This window comes from Nyctibius grandis, chromosome 2, assembly GCF_013368605.1.
Source record: "Nyctibius grandis isolate bNycGra1 chromosome 2, bNycGra1.pri, whole genome shotgun sequence".
Classification (NCBI taxonomy): domain Eukaryota; kingdom Metazoa; phylum Chordata; class Aves; order Nyctibiiformes; family Nyctibiidae; genus Nyctibius; species Nyctibius grandis.
This window is the reverse complement of record NC_090659.1, coordinates 57,515,584-57,533,367: the sequence shown is the minus strand read 5'-3', so window position 1 is coordinate 57,533,367 and position 17,784 is coordinate 57,515,584. Positions and strand designations below refer to the sequence as shown.

The window sequence follows — 17,784 nt, the reverse complement described above, 5'->3', positions numbered from 1 at the left end:
ATACTGTGCTAGTCTATACTATACTCACTTCACTACAAAAGTGGGTAGTGGGACTCTTCATGTTAATTGTAAAATCATTCAAATTTTTCAAATATTCCAGCATACACACCAGCAAGAAGTCTAAGAAGAGTTTTCTAAGAGGCATTTTGTTTCTTTTGATTACATTCTGTAGGAGGGACTGCGAACGTTGTGTGTTGCATATAAAAAGCTCACAGCAGAAGAATATAGCAATGCACAGAAGCTGCTTCAGAATGCAAAGTTGGCCCTCCAGGACCGGGAAAAGAAGTTGGCAGAAGTGTATGAGAAGATAGAAAGAGATTTTATTTTACTTGGTGCTACAGCTGTTGAAGATCGGTTAGTACATTTCTTAGTTTCTTATGTTTAGTGATGTTGCCAAAGTAGTTGAAGACTCTCTTTTAAGTCTTTTTCTGGATTAGAGATGCATTTGAAAAACCCTTTATTTGAATCATTTCCATACCCTTAGATTACTAAAGTTACATACGGTAACTTTGTAATTTAGTAAGCTAGTAACGATAGTTAAGTGTACAAAAATCAATATATTCAAGCCATTTACACGCGGTTCATGTGATACCTTATTGAACAAATTGTAGGGAAAAGTTTTTGAGGAAAGAACTACAAAATGTGTATTGAGGAAATGAAGGAAGACTCTTTAGGTCTTAAAAAAATCAAAACCTGTCTGTTAAAACTGGGAGGTAATTTTAATAACTCAGCAGTGGTGAACCATTTGTTGTCATTAGCTAAAAGCACCGAAAATGTTTTAATTGAAGTACTTGTCTGGGGAATGAAGCATATTGTCTTTTAGGCTATATAAATTAAAAGTGAAACTTTGAGCACTTTTAAAGTGTTAAAACTACTTACTTATAAGGTACTACTCCCCTAAACATTTTTAGATTCACACCTTGGGGAAAATTCTTAGATCTGATATTAATTCACATTTTTTGGTTTGGTTATGGAAACCTTTCAATAATGACCTCTGAATTTCTCATTTCCAAGAAATCTGTCAATGTATGTTGTCAATTGACTTCCACAGACTACAAGAAAAAGCTGCTGACACTATTGAAGCACTCCAGAAGGCTGGAATTAAAGTTTGGGTTCTGACGGGAGACAAAATGGAGACTGCTGCAGCTACTTGCTATGCTTGCAAACTCTTCCGAAGAAATACACAAATACTTGAGCTAACTACAAAGAAAATTGAGGAACAGAGTTTACACGATGTGCTTTTTGACCTAAGCAAAACTGTCCTAAGACACAATGGCAGCTTAACCAGGGATACTTTCTCAGGGTAAGGAAAAAGTTGAATTTTCAAGCCAGGAATGGGCTTCTGTGCATTTCGTAACCAATTAAATGATTGATTGATTACCTTAAGAGCAGCAACATACTATGCTTCAGTTTCTGTTGTTAAAGTGTGAATTATTGTATGGTAATTAAGTCTAAGTTTGTTCCACAGAAGTTGAAATTTTCACAGTCATGGGTCTTTATCTCATTTCTGGTACTACTTTCACTGTTAAAAGAAAAATCACAACTGATTGTAATTTTATGTTTTTCTGCTGCAAAAATATTTATTCTTGGAAAAAATGATGGTAAAGCAAAATACTGTTTCTAGCTTCTAAAAAGGAAGCAGATATGATATATTTCTGTAATCAAAGTTAGTATGTAATGTGACTTTCTTGATAAGACCAAGGTCACAGAGAGCCATATATTTATGGCCCTCTTTCTAGGGAAGATTGTGCTACATTTACAGACAGGTGACAGCGTAGCACCATATCTTCTGGTGTGCATACAAATGCTTAAAGTGCCCTAAATTATAAAGAAGTAATTGACTTCTGTGTGTTTCGAATATCCATAGAAGGATCAATATCGTGTATACAGCAGTGAAACATAACATGGAATAAGACAGAAAATGGCATTAAAAGGCAAAACCAGATATAATGTAAATTATGCCTCATGCAGGTAGTAAATTAGGCTACTTATTTGAAGCTTCGTAGCTGGTACACATTACTTCCTCTTTTTTTTTTCCACTGTAAGAACCCAAGACTTGAATTCTAAAACATTTTTATCATCTTGAGATGTTAAGAAGAGAAGTTACTGGTCTTTCAGACATAATGGTGCATATTTGATTTGTTTTTCTTTTTAATATGGAGCCAGCTAGCAAGTACATTTTATATGCATTTGTAGTAAGGGAACAAGAAGCTAAAAAGCATTTGTGATATTATTTTAGCAGAGAGTTTCTGTAACTCTTAGCCTGACAGCTTGAAACTCTGGGTCAGAGCATTTTTCTTAGCTCTCCTTAGACTTTAAAACCCATTGGTCTAATGAAGAAGATTTGTATATTTAGTTAAACAAATCATATTTCTCTATGTCATCTGTACCACATTTAGCTTAAGTCCCACAGGTCTTACAAGGTATATTTAAACATGTTTGTTTAACTGCTTGTGCAATGCCAATTTTCTAGACATTAAGACTCATCAGAATTCTTTGTCTTTGGCTCCAGAGTTGGGGAATGTGCTAAGATAGTAATAACAGGATTCTGCCTGGATGTTCAAATTCAGGCTGAAAATTTTTCACTATAAAAAGTCAAACATTCAGTAATTGCCTGAACATGACAATAATACATTTTTGGTTGATATCGTTGTATACTAATGGCATTGTTCTACTTGTGCCAACGGTAACAAAGTGCTGAAAATATCTGTGAACTGTTATTAAATATAGTTTACACTACTTTGTATTATTTGTCAAAAATAGCTTGTGTCCTGATAGTGAAGATGGAGATGCTTAAAATACATTAATATTAATAAATATGATGTTTTCCTCACAAACATTGGTCCTGGTGAAACCATATTTGTTGAAAACCCATGCACAGTGGTACAACCTTGGAGCACTGAAACTAGAGCACAAATAAACCTCAGTGTATGTTTTTATAACAGTCACTGCTGAGCTGGAGCCTGAGGCTGCTGTATAATGCAGGCAAATGCAAGAGTGCTCTGAAATAACTAGTTTGGATGCCACAAAAAGCTGCTCTTGTAGTGTGGACCATCTTCCCCCGTTGTTCAGCATATGTTATTGTGGTTAACTGTGCTTCATGCGACCACAGTTACACGTCTAGCAATGCCCAAATTATTACAGGTATACTGGTAATAGATTGCTATATATATAATAATATATTGTAATATTATAGGTAACTTATATAATTATTATAATTTAATATTATAATTACTGGTATACCTGTATCGGACTTAGACACCACAGTAAACGTGTAGGCAGTGGCCTTATATCTCCAAGCCAACAAGTCTCTCTTACAAAGCCTGGTTTACTTCCTTAAATGTAAACCCTTGGAAAAAAAAAAAAAGATTATTTTTCTCATCAAAGTAGATTTCTGAGTACCAGAGGCTTTTCTCTTTAACTTTTTTTCTCTATATTATGGAATGTGCCACAAAAATAACTTTATTCCTGTAACTCAGTTTACCTCACTGCAGTTCTCAGAGCCCTTTCAAACCAAACTTGAAAGGTCATTAATTATGCACTCATACTCACTGGTGAAGTCACTGAGGTATCAGATTTCTGTCTTTGAACTGGTGAAGCACTGAATATTTTCAACATAATCTAGAATTTTAAAATATCTTAAATAGTAGTCCTATACAAGGAGTTTCTTTTAGAACGATATTAATTTTGCATTATTCCATACTCATTATTTTTTCATTAATTAATTTTCACAGAAGAACTACTGCCAAATTTAAAATATGTCTGAGAATTTTACAGTGACTCTTAGTTTATATTTTGTCCCTGAACAGACTTTCAACTGATATGCAAGATTATGGTTTAATTATTGATGGAGCAGCATTATCATTAATAATGAAACCAAGACAAGATGGGAGCTCTGGTAACTACAGAGAGCTCTTTCTTGAAATTTGCAGGAACTGCAGTGCAGTGTTATGCTGTCGAATGGCACCTCTGCAAAAAGCACAGGTTTGTATTTCATTTCGTAATTGCTTGTTAGCTGTGCACATGTGTAAATATTGAAAGTTAATACTCTGTATGACTTCTTATGGTAACTTAAAATGTTACCATTCACTTTTGTATCTTCTAAAATCAAAAAAGCAAAAAAAAGGGAGAGGGGAGAATTTCTGCTGGCAAGCAATTTAGATAATGCTATGCTAAAATTGCACCCAGCTGTGCACCTGAATTTGATTTATGTACATATTGTGCAAATTTTATGGTTGGTACATGCTGATAAATGAACATATTTAATGAACTGAACTAATTGCTTCCTTTTTAACCTAACAAGCTTTGAATAGTCTACTATCTGTTGATACTACAAGAACCTGCATTATTTATTACTGTAGAGTGATATTTCTTCTCTATTTTTAACATAAGTGGGAAGCCAAGAAAGAAGAATTCAGACAGAAAAAATGTGTGCATTATCATTCTTAAGTACTTCTTGACTGTTGTATACTAGTTTCTATCCAGTGAAATCATACCCTTCCATTACTGAAAATCTTAATATGGCTGAAGAACTTTTAAAGGAAACAAACACTGGGACATACACTTCCTTTTTCATTTCAAATTGTCATGTCTTGTTCTCAGTGCTCAGGTACAGCCCTTATTAATTTTAACAAATGTATTTAGCTAGTTTTAACTGCCTGGAAGTTTTCAGAAATTTTTAGTTGCAGGTGACTTGGTACCAGATTTACAGAGTTGGTTATTTATAATGAAGAGATCTGAAGTCAAAATTTTGGACAGTTTTTATGTCAGTATTGTTTAGATGTATACAGAGTCCTATTATCTTACATAGAAAAAATTTCAGCACAGTTAAGAAAGCAGAATCTTTCAGTCTGTAGTTTCAGGATTTCTTTGAAATTGTACACTCTGTCTCTGGAACCCTTTTAATTTATTCATGCCCTTACACAGCATTAAGCAATCTCAACAACATCTTCCTTCTGCTTTTCCTTCCTCCTGTCCATCTCTCTCAAAATAGTTTGGAATTATTTGAAAAATGTTAATTTTATATTTGGAATGATTACTTTTAATATGTAGAAACTAATGTGATCTTTATGCATAGTAGTTGCATTGAGTAGTGCTGGTTTTGTGTCCCTTCAGAGAATTTCTTATATAACTGTGTTGGTCATTTTTAATTAATTGTGCACTCATGCAAAATAAGCAAACCATTACAGAGAGGAGGTTTTAACACTGTTTTTTTCCAGATTGTAAAATTGATTAAGTTATCAAAGGAGCATCCTATCACATTAGCAATTGGTGATGGAGCAAATGATGTCAGTATGATTCTAGAAGCACATGTTGGTATAGGTAAGTGTGCTTTTTAGAATATTAATTCAAGTGAAATGACAAAAAACATGTACTTCTTAAAAACAAGCAGTCTCAAAGAAGCAGGTTATACATTTTCTAGACAACTTCTAGTGAATTTACCCCAGGAATTTTATGAGATACAGTGGTGATCTCTTACTAGATCAATGTCATAGAATTATTGTATAATGTTTCAAATAGTTGTATCTTTGAGATAGTTCTTCAGTTATTAAACAGCTTCATCACTTTTTTTTTTAAAGGAATCATTGGCAAAGAAGGTCGTCAAGCAGCAAGAAACAGTGACTATGCAATACCTAAATTTAAACATTTGAAAAAAATGTTGCTTGTTCATGGGCATTTTTATTATGTTAGGATATCTGAACTTGTGCAATACTTCTTTTATAAGGTAGGAGAATGCTTATTCTAATTATATAAACCTCAAAAACTTACATGGTAGTATCTAACTATATACAGTTTGTGCAGTCAATGATACAAAAAAGCAGTAATTCCATAAAGAGATTTTGAGTGCCAGATGCAAAGCTGAAATGGGATTATTGTTTTTATCCAGGTCATGAAGTGAAATAGCTTTTATATAGATATATTCTGTAATCTATGGTATGTTTAAAAGCAAAATTTGCCTTGTCTTTTTTTTTTCTGTCTTACAAATTCCAACACAGACTGTTCTACCTATTTTCAGTACCTTCTGGGTTGTCTCTAAGGTTGCCTTTTAAATCAAGTTGGAAATAGTATTTGAGAATTTAGCATAACTTAATTTATGTTAGTTTCTAAATTCATTAGGATGGTGTAGGTGGAGAAATTTTATAATGTGCATTTATAATGTTTGTAATCTCCCTGTTTAGACAGTTTTGTTATGTCTAAATGTTGAGATGCAATCAAAGTTCTTTCAGTAAGCAATGGAAGATTATAGAAAGGAACCTTCAGAAGATAATTCAAGGTCTTATAGTTAGGAGAGGATGAAGTTTGGGGTCACAGCTAGAAACATTACGTTGCTGGGAACCATGCTGACCAGAGTATCCATGTTTGCTTATCACAATTTGTGTCCTACTGTGGATTGTACCTTATTTGCCTTGCCTTAACTGAGCTGTGCTCCTGGATCACAAAATTCATTACCCTTGAATTTTGAAACCTTGAAATTACTTTCAAAATTTTGAAGTTTGCTTTCAAAATATTTTAAGTATTTTTCTTAACAGTGCTACTGTAAGATGAGAATGTTGGTATTTAATGTATGCAACTCTTTCTACTGTTCCTGCAATGTTTACTGTTACTAGTGTTCTGAAACTGTGATATACATAGCTATAGCATTGTACAGTGTATAAATTAGTGCTTGTATTTCACTTCACAACTGTGTCACTTTGTCTTTCAGAATGTCTGCTTCATTTTTCCTCAGTTTTTATATCAGTTCTTCTGTGGGTTTTCACAACAGGTTAGTTGTTCTTTTTCCCTCATTGCCACATTTTGTCTATGGAGTTTTTTTAAAAAATAGATCCTTTAACACTGTGCCTGTACAGCTGAGAAAATTTCTAGGTTAGTTTACACGTTGTAAAAAGAAGAGCATCGCTTTCGGTTCATGTGGTTTTCAGTGTTAATTGCTGTTAAGTTACAGAAATCAATTTTATGAATTGTCGTGAAAGCAATGTCATTTTCAAAGTCAAAGAATACAGGAAAACAAAATTTGGAAATGGCAATGCAAAGCGAAATGTCTGATAGGTTTAAACTTCTTGAACATGGACAGAGGCAATCCTGAAAGATAAGTAATTGAACTAGTTGTTCGTTTGTAGAATTCAGAATGAAAATGGAAGAATAAACTAGTCTTCCCTGGGGTGTGCAGGTATGGATTGCAAACTTCTGACAAGTAGCAGCATTCTATTAGTTGAAAGGGAAAAATAAACAGGGAAAGAGAGAGGAAAAGTGAACTGCTACTCACCAGAAAAGTGCCATTATTCAGGATAGGATCCAGTATTCTCCTTTCTAAATTCTCATTTATTTGCTTTACCCCTTTGCTCTTGTCTAATTTGGGCAGAAAAATCTACCTGTTCTTCTGACTGAGGGAGCAAAAAAAGACTGCTGAAAAATATAGGTTTTTATCAAGCATTATTAGGATTTAGATACGAAAACATGTGTTGATGAAAATTTAGTTGTAAAATTTCATGTTCTTTTAAGCACTAAATATAATTCTGAATCAAAAAGGGAGTTTTGACAGTAGTTTCTATGGTATAAATGATCACCAAATAGGTTTTGGGAAATAACTCTCTTTTTATGGGGTGATGTAAGTTTGAGTGCTAATTACAATGATGATACATACATGGAAAAGTAGTTCTGAGGGGCAAAAAATCAAAGACGTGTTGGGGTGTTTCTTCATACAGCACATTGCAGTTACCCAGAGCTGAAGTACCCCCACTTCCTCCCTGCCTGTCTCCATGTTATATAGACATGGAGGAGATAATGGGGGTGGATGTGCCAGAGAGGATTTTCTGCCTCTACAGGAATCTGCTGTTGTTCAGCTTGGGTGGTCTGGAGTTGATCTTACAGTTGTAACAATAGGAGGGGCCGATATGTGGACCAGACTATTAAATCGATCTTTTAGTTGACCTTTTGTCCTCCAGATAAACGGGGTACAAGTGCAGAGTTGTGTCTTGTATTAGTTAGCAGCTGTTCGGGGATATTTGCCTCCATTCTGAAGGTATATAGTTTCGTTTTTTTCTGAAGAAGTTGACTCATTCATTTTGAATCAAGTGTCATGCAGTGGATCGTGTTTTAAAATTCGCTGATTTAATTATTTTCCATCTCCAGACTTTATATGATACTGCGTATCTAACACTGTACAATATCAGCTTCACTTCCCTTCCTATCCTCCTGTACGGTCTAATGGAACAACATGTCAGTGCAGACACACTCAAGAGAGAGCCTTCCCTATACAGGTAAAATTAATACACTATGCCCCAAGGTTTGACTGTTCAGTTATGGAATCTAACTCTGTTATAACTGAAGTCCTCAGGATTTCTGTAGAAGGTTGCAGTAGAATATCAGATAACACTGCAACAGAAGGGTTGAAGACCACATGCACAGTCTATAAACTACAATTGATAGACACATATTTTTACATGTGTATTGACATACTGCAATCCACACCATTCATTTGCTACGTTAGTGAGTGAGAGCAAAATAGAAATTACTGTTCTACAAATCAAAATATGATTTATTTTAGTACTCTCTATTTCCTCCAGCCATGGGGAACAGAAGTATTTGAAAAAAGAGAAAACATACTGTTTCTTCTATATATGTGCTTTATTCTGGAAGAAAAGAGGACCGAGTGGTACAGTGTTGTATCATAGGATGTATTCTGTGTCATGTCCAACATTGTCCTCTGCATATTGTTGACTCGCTTCTCCGCATTGAAATTGTGACTGGTTTAGACTCTTAGCCACTTGAAATACAGTTCTTGCCAATTAACTGCATGTGGTCATCTAAATTAGGAACAGTGCCCAGTTTTGATTCTTGTAGCTGCAAAACCAGTACATTTTAGAGAGTGGTAACAGTAGATAATCAAAGGGAAAATATTTTTGAGAGGTAATACTAGATGCCCAAAGGTTAATCAATGCAGTGATATATTCTTACCTATGAAATTGGAGAGGAATAAAAGATATTACTGTTGAAACCCACCCCTTCCCCCATTTTTATTTTCTTTTCTATATTTTAAATGTTTTCAGTTTACAAATGGTCATTCAGAAGACCTTTTTGGTTTTTGAAAGCTTGCAGAGGTTATTTGGTCAAAAACATTTGGGTTTTGATATCTAACAAAGTTTATTGCTAAGCTGTTTTCGGCAATAGTGCAGTTGTTCTGGGCCACATGAGGCTGTTGTTAGCCACATATGGTGTTGCACTGTATATTGGTAATCTGCGGGGAGAAAAGACTTCATATGGTCATCAGACAGTTTTTAAAGTGCATATAGTGAAAGTATTGGTTGGTAGTAAATGTTTCTGTAAGCCAGGGTTTTCATTTAACTGTGTTCTGATTTACTCTGATGTGTTTTATGATATACGCCAAGTTGTTATGTGCTCATTCTGTGAGCAAGAACTAAAGTTGTAATATTTAAATTTTTCTGTCATAAGAGAATGCATGCTAGTGAACAGTTCTATTGTTGACCAATCCCTGTATTTTTTGTGGGAAAACATTCAAGAAATCCAATTTGACCTGAAGCTTCAACTCAACTGCAAAATCCGTGTTTCTCATGTTCCACATAAAATTAATATTTTGTTTTGTTTCAATTTTCTGTATAAAAGTACCCCATGGGAAGTAAGCAAAGTCTCCAGAGACCTCTAGTGTTTCCATTTAAAATCCACAGTGGATCATAGCATGCACAGCAAATACTGGAAAACAGATACCTTCTGTAAAAAGATTGAAAAGGAAATGGGTGCAGCACATGGGAATTTGCCATACAGTTGAAATAAGCAGAATTACAGGCATTAGTTAAAAGGGTTTAGTAAAAATTAAATAAAAAAAAAATAAAGAGGAGATGTTCAGGAAGGATTTGGATGTAAAGTGGTAGACAGTTGTCATGTGGAAACGTGGTGGTTTTGCATGCAATCTCTTAATTGTTTTTCCTTCAAAAAACAGGATGAGTGATGTCATTTGTCTAGGCTTTTTGAACATGCTGATAATGAATGCATATATCTTGTTTTACACAGAGATGTTGCCAAGAATGCTTTGCTGCGCTGGCGTGCATTTATTTATTGGACATTCCTAGGAGTGTTTGATGCTGTGGTATTTTTCTTTGGTGCCTATTTCTTGTTTGAGAACACAATTGTGACCAGCAATGGACAGGTTAGTGTTGGATTTGATCAGTCAATCAAAGGTAATTTTTTAAATGTCAGTTATGCTATGAACATACTTTTAATTGTTTTCTTCAAGATTTCCAGCAGAGATAACTGTTTTATGAGTTATGGTGAGATAGATGGGTTATCTGCTTAGCAAAGTCTGAACTATGCAATAGGAATTCTGTGTATCAGTAAACAGAGGCATAGGACTAGATACAACGTAGGAGAAATATGTATTGTAAATTCAAAGTATTCCTTCAGAATTTACATAGTAACTTTTCTGTTTCATGCTTAACATGCATCTCATTAACATATCAAAAGACTCTTGGTAGAGTAGTTACGAATGATCATAAAAGAGCTTAAATATAACAAGCTTTTTAATATTTTAATTATTTTTTACATAGGGCAGCTTAAAATATTCTATCTCTACTTGCTTTGCAGTCACATGAATGCAAATTCTAAGAACTTCTGCATTTTATTTATTTTATCCATTGATATTTTGGTCTATTTTATTTGTGTGCTTTTTTTTTTCTTTTTGCTACTTGCTTCTCTTCCTATCCTCAGCTAATGACAGCCAGCACTAACATGGTAAGACTGTTGTGGATTTGTCATGATATCCATTTAATCTTTCACTGTTCTTTAATTAAACTGTTAAAGAGCAGTTAAATAATTCCTAGAACTAATTCAAAATATCACTTAAACCAATAGATAGAAATGTTCTTTATTGCTACTTTGTAAGTGCTTAAAATATGAAGAACGTTATATAGAGTATAAGGTATATTAAGGTATATGAGATGTGGTAAAGAGCCATGAACTGTAAAAAATAAGTAGGCTTTTTGCTTCCTTGCATTTTGTTATTTTGTTCTATGCTTTTCTGTGACATTTTGTTGCTGACTTTCTCTGCTATAGAAAATTTATTACAGTTTATGCTATAAAGTGCTTGAATGCCTTTAGAAAAGACCCTCAAAGAGAAAATAAACTGGGCATAGTTTTGTTGCCTATATGTAATGTACATGTTTGCTAGAAATACAGTATTCAAATATCATTAAATACCATCTTTGACATCTGTCAGGGAGATGAAATTCTATTGTTTTGAGAGAACACTTGTTAGAGCTTTTCGAAGGACAGGATGAATTTCCATTAGACATTAACTGTACACTGCAGCACTTCTTTTCCTGATATCATTATGCTCTCTGTTAGATGCTCAAAATTCTGCATCAGCTTATATTTACAGTCCTGAAAATTAGACTTCTCATACCTGTACACATTTTGTAAACTGTTTGTATTGCAAATATTCTGACTGGGTTCCTTTTTGCAATTTTAGTCTACTTCTGTTGCACACAATCACATTCTTCTTGATAAAGCTCTAAAGCCAGACTAGTGCCTAATTTCCAAATTTTGAATGTTTATATCTACAACTAGATACCCATGTTAATATTTGATGATAAATTGTGTTGTTTGATGAGACATTCTGACTCTTGAGTGTCAGAGTGGGTTAGAAAATTCATCGTTATTCAGCATGCACTCTTGTGAGTGTGTATAAAACTTACAGATATTGAGTTGCAATTTTAGATTTAAAGGCTTGAAAACGTTAGTGTTCAGGAATAGTCAGATACATACGTGAGTTCATACACACTTGAATGCTAGTTGGTGTTGATGGTTATTTCCAAGTATTTACATTATGTTCACATATGGAAAAAGTCAGTGAAAGATCTGAAGATTTGAAAGGTTTACTGCAACTATATTATTATGGAACAGGGAAAAGGTAGAAAGCAGGAAAGGGGATAAAAGGGCTGAAGGTAACACTAATACCATAAGTGATGTAAGATGATTCAAGTTAGGTTCTAAATTGTTAAAATGGGAGCTGAAGCAAAAATTTTGGAATTCTTCTTTCCCTCCAGAAATGAACTAATCACTCTTGTTGCAAAACTAGTAAAAGTTGAAGAAAGTCAGTGTCTTTCACTTAGATTGATGCCTGTGTCAGACTAAAATTTACACACCAGTAAGCTTGCTTCCAAACATAATCCACCTCAGCATTTGTCTGATTTACTAAATGTTTCTCAGCATTTAGAAATTTGTTTCAAACTGTTTGCACGCTGTAGAGTGATATTACTAGAATAATGGAGAAGTGTACTTGTAGTCACTGAGATTTACTTCATAAATGCCTGCCTCAGTCATTTCCTGGTAAATAAAACTAAGATGCCAAAGATTTATCTCTTATTAATTGTTATTAAGTTGTGATATTGCTTTGTGTATGGTGTTCCACTTTGGATATGACATCATGGTTGGTGTTGTAAAAACGTATAGTCAGAGATCAACTACATAAGGAAGGTAAGAAGAAAAGAAGGCAGTGTAGAAGTAATTGCACATTGTAAATGTTGTCCTAGTTTACCCACATAATAAAATGTGTGTCCTGTGTGATTTTTGTATTTTAACATTTGACACGGAGTGGATTAAATATAAATGTTAAGCTGGGTTCAGAGATAGGTAGGAGAAATTAAGTTAAAGGGAATAACAGAATGGGAAATACAGAACAGCAGGAAGGAAGAGAGGTGAGTAGAATGATGAGTTGGAACATGGAAGATCAACAAATACAATCACAGACTTATAAAACCAATGATTCACAGCCTGAAGACATGAGTAGTATCTTGACATATTTAATGCTGAAAATACATAGTGAGTTTTTGTAACTCACACTGTCCTCTGCTTAACTTTCTTTGTGGCAAGTTAGCGGCCTTATGGAATCTGGTGTTCCTGTGCTGTGACCTCATTTTCTGAACCAAAAAGACGGGTAGGTGAAGGGTTTGGTTGCAGCCCGATGCTTTCAATCTAGCCTGACAAACAGAGACAGGGGCGGGTTGTTTCAACTTTTTTATTTAACCTAGCAGCTTTTATTGGAAGTACGGACACATCTGTTCAGAAGGCGGAAACTTACACTGACACTAGGCTCTCTGAGAGATGGCAGATAGGACATGAGAGTATTGTAAAATTTAACTGCAAGAAGAAAGTCAGTAAACGGCGTAATATGAACTTCCTGAACCAGATTCCTGTCCAGTTTTAACTGCGCTGATTTTTTTTTAGGGCACACAAAATATTGTAGCGATGACATGACCCTATAAAATTATTATATTACATATCAAAGTAAAAGGTCAAAACGCTGAAGTTTTTCTTCACTTCATCGTGTGTTCTGTGCACTTGGTCACGCATTGAGTAATTTTAAAATAATGAAATGGTTATTCAGAATAATGACTTTCTCAGCCAATCATTTGTTTGTTTTTTTTTAAATGATTTTCCATTCCCAGTTGATCAGATTATCTCAGCCGAGTTTCCTACAGATTTTCTGTCTTGTGGCTGGCTGTGGTCTCGATTCAGAGTTTTTCCCATGGCAGCCCATTTGTGTGATCACTTTCCCATGTGGATCCCCTGTTATCTAATATTGGCTGAGCTCATATAGAATAATGTAGATGGGAAGGGACCCTGGAGGTGATCCAGGTCAGCTCCCTGCTTTGTGCAGGGGTAATTAAAATCAAATTGCTCAAGGCTTTGTGTCTAGTCTTTTTCAAGTTTTGAATATCCCTGAGGATGGAGATCCCATAACCTTCCTGGGCAACCTGTTCCAATGTTTTTCTGCCTTCATGGTGAGAACATTTCTCCTAATACCTAAGCAGAACTTTTCTTGTTGCTGAAGAGAGGTCTGTTCCAGTTCTTCATCTTTGTAGTTGTTCTTCAAATATTGGTGGGCAGCTACTAGGTTGTTCCTTAACCTCCCCTCCACCAGACAAAGGAAGTCCTTCAGCCTCTCTTCACAGGAGAGCTATAGACTGCTAACCACCTTGGTTGCCTGCCACTTGATCCTTTCCCCTTTTTTTTCACATCCCTCCTGAAATGAGGGGCCCAAAACTGGGCATGATGTTCCAGGTTCAGCCTCACTATGGCCGAGTAGATGGCAGTAATAGCCTTTCTTCAGTGGCCATGTTCCTCCTTATACAGCTCAGTTTGCAGTTTCGCTTATGTATAGAGAGAGGACCGTATAGGCTTGTATTCAACCTGGAGTCCATTGTAACCCCACCGCAACTTCCTTTTCAGCAGAGCCATTGCTCAGTTCCAATATACGGCATTACTCCTCCATAGGTGTAAAACTTTGCACTTTTCCGTATTTAATTTCAGAAGATACCTCTTAGCCCACTTATCAGATCAATGGAGGTCCCTCTGGATTGAAACTCTACCATTCATTATGTCAGCCATTCTCTATCTGGCAGTTTGCTGATGATGCTCTCTGTGTCACCATCGAGGCCACTGACCGAGGTATTCAACAGTATCAGCCCCAGTATCGGTCCGTAGTGTCATTCACTGGTTACCAGCAGCCAACCAAACATCAAGGACATTGATCACTAAACTTTTGAGTCCCATGGTTCAGCCAGTTTTCAACTCAAGTAGTAATCTATTTACCCAGCCCCTGCTTCCATATCTTCCAAATGAGAATGCTGTCCCAGGTCAAGTGTTAAATGCCTTGCTAGATTCAAAATAGATCACGTCCACTGCTCTCCCTCCTTAACCTGTTGCTCCCACAGTGTTGGCTGATACTTTCCTTCCCAAGCTTTGCCAGTAAATCCAAGGAGCAGGTTTTGCTCGTGAAGACTAATATCCAGAGTATTGGATACTTAAGTATTTTCTTTAACGCCTTCCACTAGGTTGTCTTGCCACTCCATCAGTGGACTTACATTTTCCCTTTGAAACAAGGATACCTGTAAATGTCCTTTTTGTTGCCCTCAACACCCCTCACTAATCTTAGTTCGAGCTGGGCTTCGTCTGTGATTTTGTTCCTCTATACCGAAGTAATGCTTGTATGCTACCCGTTTGCTGCCTGCCCATATCGTCATCTCTTGTACGCTCCCATTTTGTCTTTTTGACCATTGAGAAACATCCTGCTTGGCCAACTAGGTCTTCTGCTGAAATTCTGTGTCTTCCTGCAGAAGAGGATTCATGAGATCCCAGCAGTTGTCTCTTTCAAAATGCTTCAGCTCTCTTGGGCACCCTCCTCTTTCATGAGTGCAATATCCTGAATCAAACAAAGCCTCTTCTCCTAAAATACAGTGTCCTAACTTACGCTCCCAATGTTTCTCTGGATCCTGAACCTGGTTATCTCATAGCTGTTGCAGTCCAAGCAATCCTGTGACCATATTCACCACCAGTTCTTCCCTCCATCAGCATTAATGATCATTTCTGCTTACTTGAAAAGCTGGTTTTATTTCATTATGCAGGTGGGGAGAAAAATCAACCACAATTCAAAAGTGTTTTATCTTAAGAAGTATGTGGAACATTTATGTATTCAGGTGGCTTTGGTGATTATCATATTCTTTCTTGTACTGTTTCTCAACTGTATAACATGCTGTTGAACCTCCAAGAAGTTCTGGGATACCAAGGACAGCAGAGAAGGGAGATCAGAGAAAAGATGATGTCCAAGAAGATGGATGAAATTACTGCAGTTTGTTTGTAAATCTCAGTGATTTGTTAACTGTGTTACACTTGATTTTTCTTAAGAAACGTAACCTGTGAACTTCAGGCTGAGTGCATTGATTGTGTTTTTTTCCTGTCTGTATGAAATCTGAGGTGTGTACACACAAGGGCAAGAAAACAAAACATTTTGCACTGGATAGATCATGTAAGAATTCAGTGTTTTTGCTTAAGCGTCAGTTCCTGATACAAAGCAATACATAGCTTTAAGAGGTTTATTCTAGACAATTCACAGAGTAGTGGGCAATATTACCTATAACTGCTTTGGACCATTTTTTATAGATGTTTGGAAACTGGACCTTTGGGACACTGGTGTTTACTGTGCTTGTATTCACAGTTACATTGAAGGTAAGGTATCTGTATTTTATCCATTGAAACTTTCTTAGAGCTTGTTTTCTAGTTGCTGCTTACTTATATCAGTTTCTCTCTATGACCATACATTGTCATATTAATTTAAATCAGTTTAAATACAGATTTAAATTAGTTTAAATACAGATTTTGCTATCTGTGCCTTCTTAGCTGTGTTCAAAATTGAAAAATCTCTTTTAGCTAATTCTGTGTAGAATCCTTCCCTTTTTTCAAAGGGTGTCATTTTATTTAATCTCCTGCTGAGTATTCTGTTGCTTCTAGATAGTAATAACACCATATAATCTTGTTTGTTTTTTTCCCAGCTTGCACTAGATACACACTATTGGACATGGATAAATCACTTCATGATCTGGGGATCACTGGTATTCTACATTATCTTTTCTCTGCTCTGGGGAGGAATTATTTGGTATGAACCCTAATATAAATTGCATCGCAAATGTTATTTCAGAAACAGCTGTTACGAAGTTGTTATATATTTCACCTTTTTCTACCAAACAGAATTAAATTTAGCGTTTATGTATTGCAGAACTCCCAATAGCAGTCACATTTTAAACACATCAGTAATGGTAATTACAGAATGCTCAGCTCTTCTTCCACTGAATGGCTGCGAAAATATTCTTAGAGAAGACAACGAAGAGAATATCAGACCTCAGGCTGCCACTGAGGCTGTCTCAGTAGCGTCAGTCAAAAGCAGTCCAAGGGTTGGTTCAAGTAGCTGAGGCTGTCTGAGGCAAAATGTCACAGAGTAGGTCATGTCTATGCAGCTTGGGGCTGGCCACCCATCTGCTTGACTTGTCTTGGAGGGAACTAGCTATAGCAGGCTAAACTAGGGCCAGGGAGTGGAGCTAACATTGAAGTTGTGTGGATGACCAGGAGTCCTGTGTTTGAGCTCATTATTTGCCCCCTTATTTAGCAAAGTAGATTTACTGTAGATGTCTGAGTACCTACTTGTTCTACTGTTGGTAAGAAGCTTTTTAAGAATTAGTATAACTCTTTTACATAGCTGATTGAAAGTAGTGGTTGGTTTTTTCTATTAAAAATTCTGTGTACTTGAAACTGAAATTTTTGGGAAGGAGATCAAGGTGAAACAGGTTTAGATTCTTCCTCTGCCTGATTGCCATCAGGATCTTGAATTTGCATTTCTCACCTGTAGAGTGCACAGTTACAAGGTTATCTTTTCTAACCTCTTCTGCTGGAACTGTTCTACTGTGTATACATAAGTAAACATTTTGAGGGATGAGAGAGAAAGCAGAGCCTAACTGCTGCATGGTGATTAAGGTACCATTTAATTTGGAGTAAGGATTTGTATTTCAATGTGTCCTTTGCAAATGAGTAACCATCTGTCAACTCCTTGGATATTCAGTGGCCTCTTCTTTTTTTTTCCATAAGATCAGATCTCAGTTCCTTCTGCATCAAAATGAAAACAGTTTGCAAAAGTTATGTTTTCCCTGCTAATGTTTTCTAGCCAGCCTTGCTGTGTATTAGACATGTGACTATTTACATGCAGCAATGTATTTTAACTTGGTTACCTTTTTCGAATGCAAAGACTTATATCAGATTTTGGAAACTAGCAGGGAACTGCCCTACTGGTAGGTAGGAGGGCTTTACACTGCAGTGTTGCTACAAACTGTTCATCTTTTCTCTCAGCAAACATGGCCTCTGGTTCCCATTATCACACAGTGATGGCATTTTAATGACCACACAACTGCCATGGAGATATAGGGGAACACAGAAGTGAAGGCAGTG

General features: G+C 35.8%; 1 protein-coding gene across 2 annotated transcripts in view; it reads left to right on the top strand.

Moving 5' to 3' along the window:
• Positions 1-17,784, top strand: part of ATP11A (ATPase phospholipid transporting 11A) — a 135,158-nt gene that overhangs the window by 103,926 nt on the left and 13,448 nt on the right. For both annotated transcript variants that reach the window (XM_068420519.1, XM_068420528.1), the window contains exons 18-27: positions 173-354; positions 1,052-1,303; positions 3,810-3,984; positions 5,220-5,322; positions 5,580-5,725; positions 6,704-6,763; positions 8,131-8,258; positions 10,027-10,162; positions 15,952-16,017; positions 16,341-16,444. In XM_068420519.1, the coding sequence (XP_068276620.1) occupies positions 173-354; positions 1,052-1,303; positions 3,810-3,984; positions 5,220-5,322; positions 5,580-5,725; positions 6,704-6,763; positions 8,131-8,258; positions 10,027-10,162; positions 15,952-16,017; positions 16,341-16,444 (1,352 nt within the window). The remainder of the gene's footprint in view (positions 1-172; positions 355-1,051; positions 1,304-3,809; positions 3,985-5,219; positions 5,323-5,579; positions 5,726-6,703; positions 6,764-8,130; positions 8,259-10,026; positions 10,163-15,951; positions 16,018-16,340; positions 16,445-17,784) is intronic.